Below are 14,792 nucleotides of genomic sequence, written 5' to 3'. Positions count from 1 at the left end.
ACCGCAGTTTTACAAGTTCACTTTTTTTTAAATCGCTGTCCATATAGGCAATATTGACTTGTAAATGATTAACTAACAATCTGGTCAACATAAAGTTCTTTATTTGAAGCACAATTCTACAAGAAAGCAGGGCTCTAGACTGGGGCTACAACTAACGATTATTTTGATAATCGATTAGTTAGACGATTATTTTTAGATTAATCGATTAATCGGATAAAAAGTCTAATTAGATCTTTTGCTTATAACTATATCAGAAATGGGAAAAGTATACACAGCTGAACTCATTAACCTTCTCCCAAAATGTTGTGGATGACTCCCTAATAAACACACCAGGGCTGATGAGTTGATTCAGGTATGTCATATTAGAAGCAGCTGACAATAGTCTCTCCCAAATGTGGGAGGGAGGGGACGGTTGGCCAAGGAAATCATTATTTTTTTTGTGGCATGAAAAGTGAGATATTTGTCATTCAAATGTAGTGAAACAGTAAAAAGTAGGCCTACTTAGAAAAAAATATACTTAAGTATAGTACAGATACTCAAAAAGTTTACTTAAGTACAGTACAAATAAATGTACTTAGTTACTTCCCACCTCTGAACCAAATAAACCCCCAAATCAGATTATTTAGCCACAAATTGGGTTTTACTAATATAATCTTTAATTTTGTCATTTCAAAGACCTCTCCCCTTTAAAGGGCACGTATTTTGCAAAATTCACTTTTATAATGTGTTAAAACATTAATACGTGTCCACAGTGTCTGTAAACAAGCAGTCTAAACAGTTAAAAATGTGCTCACTCCTTTTTTAACAATTTGCATTATTCAAAAACCCTGCTGGTAAAAGCAAAGATTTGAATTCTGCCGTTAATGTCGTCACTCAACGGCAAAGCCCGCCCAGCCGTGGTGATGATCTGCCCTATTTGCTTAGACACAGTCCCATGTGGGAAGTACAACAGTCGCCATCGTTAGATCGTCACTGGAGCTTCACAATGTCTGCGCCGCGGAGGCACTACAGTTGTTCTGTATTAGGATGTACCGACCAGCATAACTGTCTCCATAGACTCCCGCAAGCTGAGTTATAGAGAACAGCATGGTTAAATTTCATTTATGAAGGCAATGTCCCGTTGAGAATGAGTATTTCACGTTTCCGCCAATCATTTCACGCCAGACTGCTTCACGAATGAGGGCCAGTACAATGTTGGACTTTCAACGAGGTTGCTACTGAAACCGGGAGCAATACCAACATTTCGTGCCCAGTCCTCATATCCAGCAGAAGCAGTAACGTTAAGTATCACACCTCATATTGTTGCTGATTAGTCTTTCAAAATTGCCACTCTTAATGGGCTTGTTATCGCGCTATATTGGTAATGTTGCTAACAATAGAAGTACAGTGTCTAACTGTATTTATTGACGCTGCCCTCACATGCTGTCGGGCTTATCGTAAACAATACGTAAATTAAGTGTGACAGTACATGATAGAACAACGTTGAAAGCGTAGTATAACTGTAGTAACGATAAACTATGCCTGCTCGACCTCCATGCAGCATTTATTCTCTGGCTCTGTAGTCATTTTACTGCAATTCCCACACAAGCACCTGCACAGTGATTTATACATTATCATGACGGACCATGCTAATGCTTATCGATCACTTGAAGAACGTTAATTTCACAATAACTGCAAAATTACAACTAACCATTTGGAAACGTCCTGTTCTATTCTTAAGGTTGTCACTTGTGTCTTTCCATCAGTGTCAGACTCCGGTTCGTACATATAGGGCTGAACACCACTAACAACTACTGACATTTTGATGTTTTGTTTTGGCCGGTACGCACCGGTTCTCACTAAATCCTTGCTCTGACGTCCAAGTCTGACGTCATCATGCAACAGTGTTTTATTGGCGATTTTAACAATCATAGGTAGTTTAGATGGTTAGAGTAAGGTTAGGGTTAGGGTAAAGGTTTCGTAAGACATGAAACACCAAGAATTTAGTGAAAACCAACAAGCCACACCCACGGATCTGACTCGAAACACCATGGATTTAGTGAGAGCCTCAGCCGCAACGATTTCCTGAAACTCCCTCAAAAACGGGCAACTTCAACATTCTATAATAAATGATCCGCTGGGTATTTTGAGCTAAAACTTCACATACACACTCTGGGGACACCAGAGACTTATTTCACGTCTAGTAAAGCCATTCAAAAACTGCGCAACTTGTACCGCACGGACAGACATGTTCGACTTTAAAAATGCGCACCTTGCGCTGCACAGAGAGACGCGTCTGACTTTAAAACTGCGCACCTCGCGGTGCACGGAGAGAAACGTTTGACTTTAAAACTATGCAACTTGTGCCGCACGGAGAGACGCATGCACTGAGAGACGCGTCTGACTTTAATACTGTGCACCTCGCGCTGCACGGAGAGACGCATCTGACTTTAAAACTGCGCACCTCGCGCTGCACGGAGAGAAGCGTTTGACTTTAAAACTATGCAACTTGTGCCGCACGGAGAGACGCATGCACTGAGAGACGCGTCTGACTTTAAAACTGTGCACCTCGCGCTGCACGGAGAGACGCGTCTGACTTTAAAACTGCGCACCTCGCGCTGCACGGAGAGAAACGTTTGACTTTAAAACTGCGCAACTTGTGCCGCACGGAGAGACTCATGCACTGAGAGACATATCTGACTTTAAAACTGCGAACCTCGCGCTGCACGCAGAGACGCGTGCACGGAGAGACACATCTGACTTTAAAACTGCGCACCTCGCGGTGCACGGAGAGAAACGTTTGACTTTAAAACTATGCAACTTGTGCCGCACGGAGAGACGCATCTGACTTTAAAACTGCGCACCTCGCGGTGCACGGAGAGAAACGTTTGACTTTAAAACTATGCAACTTGTGCTGCACGGAGAGACGCATGCACGGAGAGATGCGTCTGGCTTTAAAACTGCGCACCTCGCGCTGCACGGAGAGAAACGTTTGACTTTAAAACTATGCAACTTGTGCCGCACGGAGAGACACATCTGACTTTAAAACTGCGCACCTCGCGCCTTGACTTTACGGAGAGACACGTCTGACTTTAAAACTGCGCACCTCGCGCTGCACGGAGAGACGACGTCTGACTTTAAAACTGCGCACCTTGCGCTGCAGGAGAGACACGTCTGACTTTAAAACTGCGCACCTCGCGCTGCACGGAGAGACTCGTTGACTTTAAAACTGCGCACTCTGTGCGCATGCACGGAGAGACACGTCTGACTTAAAACTGCGCACTCGCGCTGCACGCAGAGACGCGTGCACGGAGAGACACATCTGACTTAAAAACAGCGCAGCTCGGCTGCACGGAGAGACACGTCTGACTTTAAACTGCAATCTCATGCTGCACAGAGAGACACGTCTAAAATTTTAATTTTAAAAGGGAAGAACGCGCTTGATTTATACTGCGCAGCTCGCAAGTGACTCACAGACCAACTAATCGATATGAAATTCGTTGACAACTATTTCATTATCGATTATTATCGATTTTACGACTAGTTGTTGCAGCCTTACTCTAGACTAACACTTGAGAGAGGTGCTACCAAGTTATTTGCACGTGGGGTGAGGTAAGAAAAAAGAATCACTAAAACTTCATTAAAATGTGTTTAATACATTAATAAATCAATTAGAAATTAATAAAAATCATTGTTTATGATTGAATTATTTTTATTGTATATGTAAACTCTCTTTCAACACTTTACCATATTTAAAGCACATCTTTCTTAAAGCTACTTTCTTCCTTTATTTGTTGTGAACGACTCCTATAAGAGAACACAATTCCTTTAATATCAGTGAGTGTTTTTGGGCCCGTCCGTTGTTGTTTGATGAACATTATAAACAGAGATCTTTATTATGCTGCTGCCCCTTTAAGAGCTCGCGCAATATACTGGAACACGTGTTTTGTTTCCCAACTGTTTGGTCACGAAACAAACTGAATACCTTTACAAGGTTTCTTGTTAATATGGGAATTTTTAGGTTATTTTGTGTTAATATGTCCATTTCAGAGTAAGAAGGCGTGAAAGAGAACTCCGTTTAGTATTTTGTGCTCCGACTCTCTGGGCGTGCATATCTCAAACAACCCGCGAGACCTGAAGGCTTTTAGTGATTATTCTTCATGAAAGCTGCACTGATACACGTTTGGCTTCTATCAATAGCAACTCACAAATAAATAGTATTTAGCGTGATGTATAACGTTTTGTATGCTTTGCAGTATTGTTAGAGATCTTTATACAATAGTTCAGTGCTTAAAGTTTAAACACGTGTTTCCTGCATTAGCTTCACATGCATACAATACTTGCAACACATTTCGTTATCTTTGCTGTTTTGTACCTTAGCAGGGGAAATTCTTGTATTCTGCATATTTATTTCAATTGCAAGATTGAGCGCTTCACTCGTCTGCTCTTTCGGTCCTTCGCCTCTTACCCGTAACCCGCGAATTACGTCTTTGGGGGCGGGGGCACTGATAGATAAGTGAATGGTTGAAGGAGGGGAGACGAAAATAAGTGACTGAATGCGCAGCTTGCACCATTGAGAAATTAGGTCGCACGTGCGACCAAATTGGTCGCACTCTAGAGCCCTGATAACCGTCCTCAACCGTCTGCGTCCTCACGAGTTTAAAAACTCCCGAGTCTGAACTTGCCAAGTCCGATCTAGCAAGGACACAAGTCCTTTCTTTGCGTTCTTGGAATTGAGAAATGGCCCTGGTGTCGTCCCCACATGCGTGCACAGACACACACATGCGTGCAATTCGACTATCAGTCGACGATAGGCAAGGCGTGACAATTCGGATTCGACTATGTAAATCCTTAGTCGAGGACACCCGTAATTCAGTTATACAATGCTGGAAAATCATTTGTTTTGTTTGATTTTCTTATTTTTCTGATATTTGATTGCATAAAATTGATGATAAATGTCTATATTTCGTAGTGCGACAAAATTTCTGGCCCCCTGGATCCATCCTGGGGCCCCCAGTTTGAGAACCACTGATCTAGTTGAATGCTTCCACATGTCTAAGGACCTACTCACACTGTCCCGATTGAACCGCGCCCGGGCGTGTTTGACACCTAAAGCCTGGTTCGATTGTGTGAGTGCTCGGGCACGGTTCACTTACTGCGCCCCGGCATGTTTGGAAGAGGTGGGCTGGGGTGCGATTTGGTTTGGAAAGGGGGCAGTATGAGCGCAAATAGCGCTGGAGCGCTGAAAGCATGACGTAAATTATGCGACTGTCAGTTTCTCTCTGAGATTCAGCTGTCACCGGAAAAAAAAACATGTGATACACAGCGCACTTACACGTGCAGGCATGTGTCACCGCGGCTACTCCAGATTTTAGGTTTGTCAAACATAATGCAATGCTGTGTGTATCGATTGGCTTCATGATAATAAAGTATGCGAGAGTGATTTATAAGCATAATGAGCCGTTTACTCTCATATCGCTCTCATATGACAACGATATCGTAAGCGGATCGGTCTGTGCAGCGCGCGTGTGAAGTTAAACAAACCTAATAAGTCACAAACTGAACATTATGATGGATTCCGTTGTGCTGAGGGAGATCGCTTTGTTTATGTTTACTTCTAAGCATTAGCATCATAATGATGAAAGCGTGCTCGGATGGTAAAGTACAATGTGAGCGCAGGCCAGCAGGGGAGTGATTAGGGGGGACAATCGCGCTCGGGCACAGTTGAGAGCAACCGGGCAATATGCGAGTACACCCCGAATGCCATGCTTTTCCAATTAGTATCATGTGATATGTGGTTTGCTTATTCACACTAGAAATCACATTGTTTGTTTTTGTGTCTGGAATAATTTCATATTCAACTGATCTTGCTTTGTTTTTATATATCGGTTGCTCACAATGTGTTTAGGGTGTTTGTGGTTGCTAGATAGATTTTAGAGTGTCTGGACGTTTTTACGCAAAGCAATAAGTTGCACAATTTGAGGTGAATTCTTTTAAAATGTGTACATTGGTCTAGGGATGCACCGAACATGTTTGGCTGAAAATAGCAAAAAGGCATGTTCGGTGTTCGGCCAAATATGTGAAATGGCCTAATAAATTTTACCGAGCATAACTTGTGATACGATCAAGCAGCAACCAGTGCAGAGAGAGAGAGAGATGTGCGTGCACTTTATTAATGACGCAAACATTTTGGCTGTGTATGTGTGTGTGTGGAGCATTTTTAAGTGTCAGAGAAAGACACGGGACTTGCCGCGCGGGAGTAAATTTCCGAATGAAAGCGTCTTTACCGGCCGGTAACTTAACTTCAGATGGAAGCGGGCGGTCTGACAGTACCTCCGCTCGCGACATACTTTGACATCATACAGTGGTCGTGTGCACTAAGTCCCCTGTACTAAACAACTTGTCAAGTATGTTCTGTGCATCCCAGCCACGAGTGCACCTTCTGAGAGAACAGTCAGCTTTTGTGGGCGGAGTTTGGAGGAGAGACGTGAACTGAAATGGTTGTCAGTCAGCATCCGTCAGTATTGCTTGCATTGGATTTTTTTTTTTAAATCATTTTGCAATGTAGCAATCCAAACAGTTTTCGTTTATTCATATTTTTAGCTTATAGGCCTAATGTTGAATCACACTTTTTAATGAAGTGTTTTGTTGTAGGGGTACAGAGTAACTTGCATTACATTCTTTTAGCAGTCAGTTATAGGCCTAAATAGGCTATTCATGAAGGGAGCATAAACCATTCAGTTTATGTAATAGTGAAAAAAAGTATAATTAAATAGAAGAAATGCAAAAAAAACATGTTCGGTGTTCGTGGAAGTGTTTAATTTTTATTCGGCTTCGGCCAAGAATTTTCATTTCGGTGCATCCCTACATTGGTCCCATATGACCAGATCGTGTTGAACTAACTTATATTTCCTTAATTAATTTTTGTGTGTCAGACCAAAACATTTAATTTATATTAGACTACTTAAAACAATCATGTTGAAGCAAGGTGTCTCATTAATGTAACACAAATTTATTTTGTAACTTTAAAGTAATTTCATCATGTCCTAGGTACTAGATTTTCAACTGTAATTTTTGAATGTTATTGTTATTGTATTATGTAACTCCAAAACGAATTATTTATGTCTATGGTACCAGAATAATTGAACTTAATCCAAAATGCATTGTTAATATTGGTTTAAATGTGTACATACAAAAAGTCATTAAAAACATATACAATGACAAAAAAGGCAAAGGAAAAGAGTTTTGTAATAAAGTTTGTTTATATTGAGTTGTCAAAAAACATTACTTACACATTAGGTCCTGTTTTTTCAGCCTCTCTGACCCTTTCACTGAAACAGCCTGTTCTTAGTCAGTACTTCATTTGAGAGTTTATCTCCATTCAGTTCCATGAAACTTTTGGATTAACACGAAGGAATTCCAGGACAATGCCAACATCTTCTGGCTCATCGCAAGCAGCATGTTGTTTGAGAACATAAACTCCAATAGTGGTGTCTTCTGACGCTGACTTCATCCATGGCCTGTACAAGACAGAAAAATTTAAGTACATTTACCTTTAGTAGATGCTTTTATCCAAAGTGACTAACAGGCAGTGTTGGGTGTAACTAGTTACTAAGTAATTAGTTACTGTAATTTAATTACTTTCCCCTTGAAAAAGTAAAGTAAGGGATTACTCTTATTTTCTGTAATTTAATTACAGTTACTTCTGATGTAATTAAACTAAATACTTGTGTAATATGTGTGTGTGTAGAAGAGGAATTTACATAAAAATCATTCAGATCTGTGCTTTAATGTATAATTCTCACATTTGTAATTAATAATAATACTTTATGTAGTTTTATATTATTTATTTGAATGAATTAAGAGCCGTTTCATGTCTATCCTTGAATCACTTAACTCATCAAGGTTGATGTAGGATATAGAAAGTAATTAGTAATAAGTAATTAAATACTTTTTGAAGAGAGTAACTTGTACAGTAATCTAATTACATTATCGAATGTGTAATTAGTAACTAGTAATTAATTACTTTTTCAGAGTAACTTGCCCAACACTGCTAACAGGGAGTTCAGGGGCAATACAGCGATATGTCATACAGGATCAATAATACAATAGGTGCTAATACAAAGTTACTAGTTTTGACAAAAGCCAGAACAATACCTGTTGAGCGAAAGATAGAGAGGGTTAGTTTCTTTTTTTTTTCATTTGCCTGTCAAGTATTCACAGAAGAAGTGGGTTTTAAGTAGTTTTTTTAGTGTTGTGAGAGATGTGGTTGAATGGACTGAGTTGGGAAGAATGTTCCACCAGGAAGGAGTTGTGAAGGAGAATGAGCGGGAAAGCCATTTACTGCCCCGCACGCCTGCTCTACAAATTTGCTTATGACAAAGAGGAAGGCGCAGTGCCAGTCCACACAGCAGAAGATGATCTGTTTTGTGAAAAGAAAAACAATGGTTCAATTATTTGGAAATGGTTCGGATTTAAAAGATCTGATGAGCAGCTACAACAAGCGATCAAAACAAAAACGAAACGTGATTGGTTGCTTTACTGTCAGTCACGTGGCCTCTTGGGAGGGCCTTGGCCAAAGAAAGTGGTGATAAGGTCTGGCTACGCGAGACTACGTTGGAAGCTTCTTTTACCTGCAGCGTGCCTTACGAAAAAAAGTTATATAATTTTTGTTTACAATTTACATGTTTTAAACAAGTGGTGTGCAGCTGTATGTTTTCAAATAGGGAAAAAAAACCCTGTCATTGAATTTCTTTTCACAAGCCATTTTAAAAAAGGTGATTGTGACATCTCACATGAGGCTTTGACTTGCTAGTAAACATTTATTCCACTTTGTAGAAAATATCGATATACATATCGGATGAATTTTGGTCAGTATCGCCCAGCCCTATGTCAGTCTATGGTGCGCGTTCACGAGAGCACTTCAATGAATGAGCATTCGGTGGGGGCAGACGCCGGCGTTCTGTCTGACAACCCGGAAGCGCAACTCTGTGTTTACAAGCCGACACACGCTGTACATAAGCTGATCTTCCCAAAATGTCTGATGATTTCGATATTGAGGAAGACTTGCACTTTTTTGCCCAACCGAATGCGCATGCGTCGAAGTGCTCTCGTGAACGCGCACGCACCATAGACTGCCACACCTCTGGTAACACGAGCACTATGCAAAAGCATATAGAGAAAACATCCACAGCTCTTTACTAAAAGCTACCCCTGTTAAGAAAACAAAGCATAAATTTTGTGCAATTACTGCCTGTCAGTTGAGTTTGTGACGAAACATTTTGCAGTGTATACATATCGTTTATTACTGCATAATATAATTCATTAAAATAGAAGTTTAATGTGTTTCATAAAGTACAAGTTGATTTTATAATGCCTACATTTTTTGCATTTTGTGTTAAGATGAATATGTATATTATGAATATATATATTTTGTCTTTGAGGATTTCTTTAAAAAGGTCTCAAAAAACTCGTCTCGTTCTCGTGAACCCAGTCTCGTCTCGTCTCCTGAGATAAGTGTCTCGTCACATCCCTATAAAACATTTTGACCATTCAGTTTATGCAATAGTGAAAAAAATGGCTAAATAAATAGAAGAAATGTGAAAAGCCATGTTCCGTGTTCGGCTTCGGCCAAGAATTTTCATTTCGTTGCATCCCTACTTTTAAGGGAAATATTTGTTTTAAAATACCAGTTTTTCTTCATGAACCGGACACCTTTCTCCATCGGATACGAGTAGGCCTACATTTTGTTTAAATAATAAACATTCAAACAATAATCATAATTGCTACACACTGTAAGCAAACGTTAATCTAGTTAAATACATCACCCACTTGAAAAGAAATATAAATCTGTTTGATAAACTTGCTTTTCAGTAATTTGGTGTCTGTCTGAGGTGACCTGCTGCTGCTGAATCTTTGAAAATTTTGGCGCAAATTGGCAGTCAACGTCCAGGCAATATATAGTAATATATAGTACTTAAGCATTTTTACTTTCAAGTACATTTTAAAATATATGTACTTTATCAGAGTGTTTTTACTTTGGACAAAAAATACTTCCCTACATTATAAAGCACATCATACTTTTAACTCCACTACATTTCATAAATAGATATTGTTTTTAACCTTTTAATCCTTGAGTACATTAAAATCTACCACTTTCTTTTACTTAAGTATTTTTACTTTTAAAAGTAGAAAAGTAGGATTTTTTAAATGTTATCAAGTACTGTATTAAAGGTAAAAAACATATAAAAATGTATGATATATGCTTTACAATGTGGTCTCATAAAGTACAGATACTTAAAAAATGTTTAACAAATAAATCTCTGTTTATTGCACAAAACTATCACTGTTTAAAAGTCTCCAATGCAGAGTGGAACAGACTCGCTCATGCGCATCCTGGACACAGAATGATGCGCTTAATGCACCCGCTTCACTCACGAGCATCCTGGACGCATAATGATGATGATGATCCTTCTGATGTCATGGGGATCTTTGCTCCCCAAGTTCAAAACAGTTATAACACAAAGAGAAGAGATATGTTATGTGTTTAACACACAGTGCAGTGCATCCATCCAACAGTTGAAAAAAGTGTTATTGTGTATGAATGACGCACAACATAGACCGCTTCCAGTACCGTCTCTGGCAAAATGCATTTTAAACAAAACCATAGACTATTATCTTGTGATTATGAAGAATAATGAAAACATTGGAACGAGTAACGTCCTGACTGTTACCGGACACATGCATGCTGGATGGAGATTGACAGATGACAGCACCAGCGAAGGTCAGAGTTTCTTAATTATGCTTTATTGGTTTATTCCTCGCATAAAACTATCGAAATACATGACGTGCAATACAGTGCATGAAAACTTTTATGGTGGTTTCCTGATAGTTAGTCCTTTTTGACGCTTAAGAGTAACATCCACGGGTAACGCAACGGATCGGATTTGAATGGAACACGTCAGTCCGATACCCGATCCAGCAAAAAATACCCGTATCGGCCCGAGTATCCGGGGTATCAGAGTATCGGATCGGTGCATCCCTAGAGTCAACATCCACCCGCTGATGATCAAAAAGCTCTCCTTAGGGGAATCAATTACTTGAAATGAGAAGATGCTTACAGCTCTGACTGCCTGTGAGGAAAGTTATGTTTACAGGCAAAGTTTCAGCCTCCCGTCTTTTGTTTCCATGGCTACAGATGTGGGAAGCTTCTGAAGGGAAGCAAGGGTGGCAGGGCTTTGAAATAGCTGCTGCATGTATATTTGATTACTCTGTGACTGCTGTAGCTAAAGCTCTGTGACTCCAGGGATCTGCCTTAGCTTTGTCATACCTGCGGACTTTGATCTGACGCTCTTATGCATCAAGACACCTTAGGTTAGTGGTTGCCACAGTAACCGTTATTGGATAGTGATGGACTGCCTGTAGGCTAGAGATGTGACTATGGAAGCACCCCGCCCCCAAGGTCCAGCAGAGGTTGTGCTAGACTTTTTCATTATCCGTCATTTTGCTGGTCGCTATCGCTTTTCTGAAAGAAAAAAGTCTGACTGTAACCTGCCGCACCACTGGTTTGTGCCTGTGTGTGTATGCGTGCACGCTACACGGGGGTGAGTGACAGGCACGCGTTTTCCAAAACGGACGAGGCGTTTATAAGTAATGAATGGGAAACACGCGTCCCTTCGTAAAATCGTGTTCAGGGCAGAGGCAGTACCTCCGGCCGCTCACAAACACGGAAATGATTGGATGCTTTACTTGACAAAACTGAAAATTACAAATAGCCCTTATTGTAATCCAGCAAAATGACGGATGGCCTTCAGATTTTTCCGTCACTGGTAAAAAAAATCTGTCAATGACAGAGAATTTTCGCTTAACGTGACCTCTGAGGTCCAGTGAACACCGAGATGAATCTCAGGGATAAGGAGGCAGTGCTCTCCTGTGAGTGGGTGGCAACAGAGGTATTCTGTTTAGGCTGAATTACCAGCGCTCTGACCTTTTTGAGGATCCTGCCCTCTCAGCTTCTTATTAGGGCATATACCTTACCCAAAATTAAGGCCGTCTGATGTATCAACGCAAGCCAATTAGTATTGGATGTGATTTATTTTGTAAAGAAGCATCACGCTGACTGTCTTCCTCATTTCCAACTGGTTCCTGACATTGTGCTTCTGTTATCTTGCTGCTTTGCTGAAATGTCAGGTGAAATTCAATGGGGTAAACAACTCTCTGTGGCCACACAGAGAAACACAAAGAAGCTTGTCTTGCTGTTTTGGCCTTGCTGCTTTTTATTCTGGCATCCAGATTTCAACAGTGGAAATTTGATATGCTTGATTCGTAGGAAATTACTGTCGTCATCAACAGCATTTATTTTTCTTTACAAACAGTGTGTTGCACGTTTTTATGAGGTATAGGTTTCTGTTTTTTTTTTAACAGAGTAGTTTTATGTTGTGTGGGTAAGGTTGCCTGTGTAATAATTACAAAAAAACAGCAGCAAGACCATTGAAGCCATTGCGTGTTCCTGTGCACCATTGCACTGCCATTAGATAAAGATATTTTCTTCACCATGTGAAGCAGTGAAATGGTAGCCAAAGGGACATATGAGAATTATCATGGTTGTAATGTTTTTTAGTGTGTTCATAAATTGGAGGATTGCAGATGTGAGCACAATGTGATGGATGGCATTTGTTTGCCCTGAAAAACTAGGAAAAATATTGTACTTGGGGTTGTCCACTTACATGCTCTCATTCTGAAAATACAATGCTTATTGCTTACTGTATATTGCACCCCATTGTACCCTGTCATATTGTGACTGCAGTGCAACTAAACTTCATTTTGTCCATGGTCTTTCGAAGAAGTAGAATAGGTAAAAATTACAAAACCATTATATGTCATTATCTGCAAAATCAGTTAACATTTGCTAGATTTATTTTAGGTCCAATGTGTAATTTTTTGGAGGATCTATTGACAGAAATGCAATACAATATTCATAACTTTGTCTTGAGAGGTGTATAAAGACCTTACATAATGAAGCGTTATGTTTTTCTTACCTTAGAATGAGCTATTTCTATCTACATACACCGCGGGTCCCCTTACATGGAATTTGCAGTGTTGTTTCTACAGTAGCCCTAAACGGACAAACGTTTCATTTCGTAATTACGTTATCTCCTGCAAAGAAGCGAAAACATGCCAACTTCTTAGTCCCGTGTCAGCCACCGTAGTGCTTCAAGGGGGAGGGGTGGAGTGAGCTGCTGGTTACAGTTAGCAACCTCGCTACTTAGATGGCGCTAGATTTCATGCACTGTACCTTTAATGTCTAAAATGTTGCACGCCATACTGTTAGGCCGTACGCTCTGAATTTTAGATAAGCTGAATGTTGCTGAGCACACCTGCTCCACCTCACGACACAGCGTGTCAAACATGAGCTGACACCAGCCTTCTTCACAAAGGCTGCTTCTCTTAAGTGTGCCAAATCCCATTGAAAAGGATCAACTCTCATTGCAGGCTAACACAGAGTGACCTTTTCACATTAGTTGAGGGCAGACCAGAAAAACTTTTAGGCAGACAGCTTAAGCTTTACATATGCAGGGAAAGCTATTGATTTGGGGCGCTGACTAACAGGGCTGAGAGGAAGCTTGTCTGATTTATTCTATACAGGCTGTGTGGATGACCCCAGAATGCATCTCTCGGGGTGGGACATTGGAAGGGACCCTGACCTTTTTTAGTTAGTTCGTGGAATGACGGTCAGCAGCTCCTTCGACCTGTCTCTGCAGTTTTTACTTGCATTTGTTGCAAAGCTGGTGCACATTTTAACACATTTGGTTTTCAAGGACCGTTTATTTGTTTCACGTGTTTATGAATTTAAAAGCAAGTAGTGCTTCTGTTGACATGTACAATTGATGTGTTTATGATTTTCCTTTCTTCTTTTCTTTCAGTATTATGTGCCAAGAATCTGGCAAAGAAAGACTTCTTCCGTAAGTATACATCATCTTCAGCTCTCTCTTTCCTTTATTTCTTCTCCTTGAACCAATAGTTTACCCAGAAATGTCGTTACAAACTATATGCTGTACTGTCTTTCATGGAACACAAAACAGATTTTACACAAAATGTCCTGCTTAATTTTTTGCAATGAAAGTGAATAGGTGTGGTTTTTGGATAAATCTTGTCAGTATAGATGGTTTCAGCGGCAACAACATAAACAAAGGTTATGTGGCCTAAACTTAACTCTTGGTGGTAAATCTCTGCAAAGAATCATTAACTGCTGAGTAGTTTTAATTTAACACCGTTAATATACAATAAAATATAAATGAACTTAATATAAAGTAACTTCGGGCCAGGTGCACGTCCAATGAAACCATCTATAGAGGTACATTTTCAGGTGATACTTCTAGTCTGATTCACAAAGCTATTGTAATAAGTAATAGTTTAACTACAAATACATAGGCCTTTAAATTCTCAGAAATAGCAACGTAAGAAACTTTTAATTTGTTTTGATGCTTTCACTTTGAAACATCAGGGTCTCTCCTCTGAGTTCCTCAGAGTCGCCCACTGGCTTCTTTCATCAGTAGGGGAATTCACATCCTCATTCAGGAGCTCCACATTAGATCCCACCCAACAGCATGAGCACACATCACTGTTCTGAGATCTGAGTTCTGTGTCCCAGCTGCTCCGACTGACAGACTTGTTTGCCCCATAGGCCTCATCAGTGTGTGGCCCACATATTATTTAAATGACTCATGTGCGTCATTCATAGATCCCGTTTCTGTGCCGTGGCTATTATGCTTCTCATATAACGAAAGGACAAATGAGAATGTGTAACAAAAAAG

At 40.2% G+C, this 14,792-nt stretch overlaps 1 protein-coding gene across 2 annotated transcripts in view; it reads left to right on the top strand.

Annotated features, from left to right (window-relative positions):
• The window catches only part of smurf1 (SMAD specific E3 ubiquitin protein ligase 1), a 48,094-nt gene that overhangs the window by 19,492 nt on the left and 13,810 nt on the right, over positions 1-14,792 (top strand). For both annotated transcript variants that reach the window (XM_057346365.1, XM_057346364.1), the window contains exon 2: positions 13,902-13,940. In XM_057346365.1, the coding sequence (XP_057202348.1) occupies positions 13,902-13,940 (39 nt within the window). The remainder of the gene's footprint in view (positions 1-13,901; positions 13,941-14,792) is intronic.

Source organism: Triplophysa rosa, linkage group LG11 (assembly GCF_024868665.1).
Source record: "Triplophysa rosa linkage group LG11, Trosa_1v2, whole genome shotgun sequence".
NCBI classification, from domain to species: domain Eukaryota; kingdom Metazoa; phylum Chordata; class Actinopteri; order Cypriniformes; family Nemacheilidae; genus Triplophysa; species Triplophysa rosa.
This window is presented reverse-complemented; position numbering and strand designations above follow the sequence as displayed.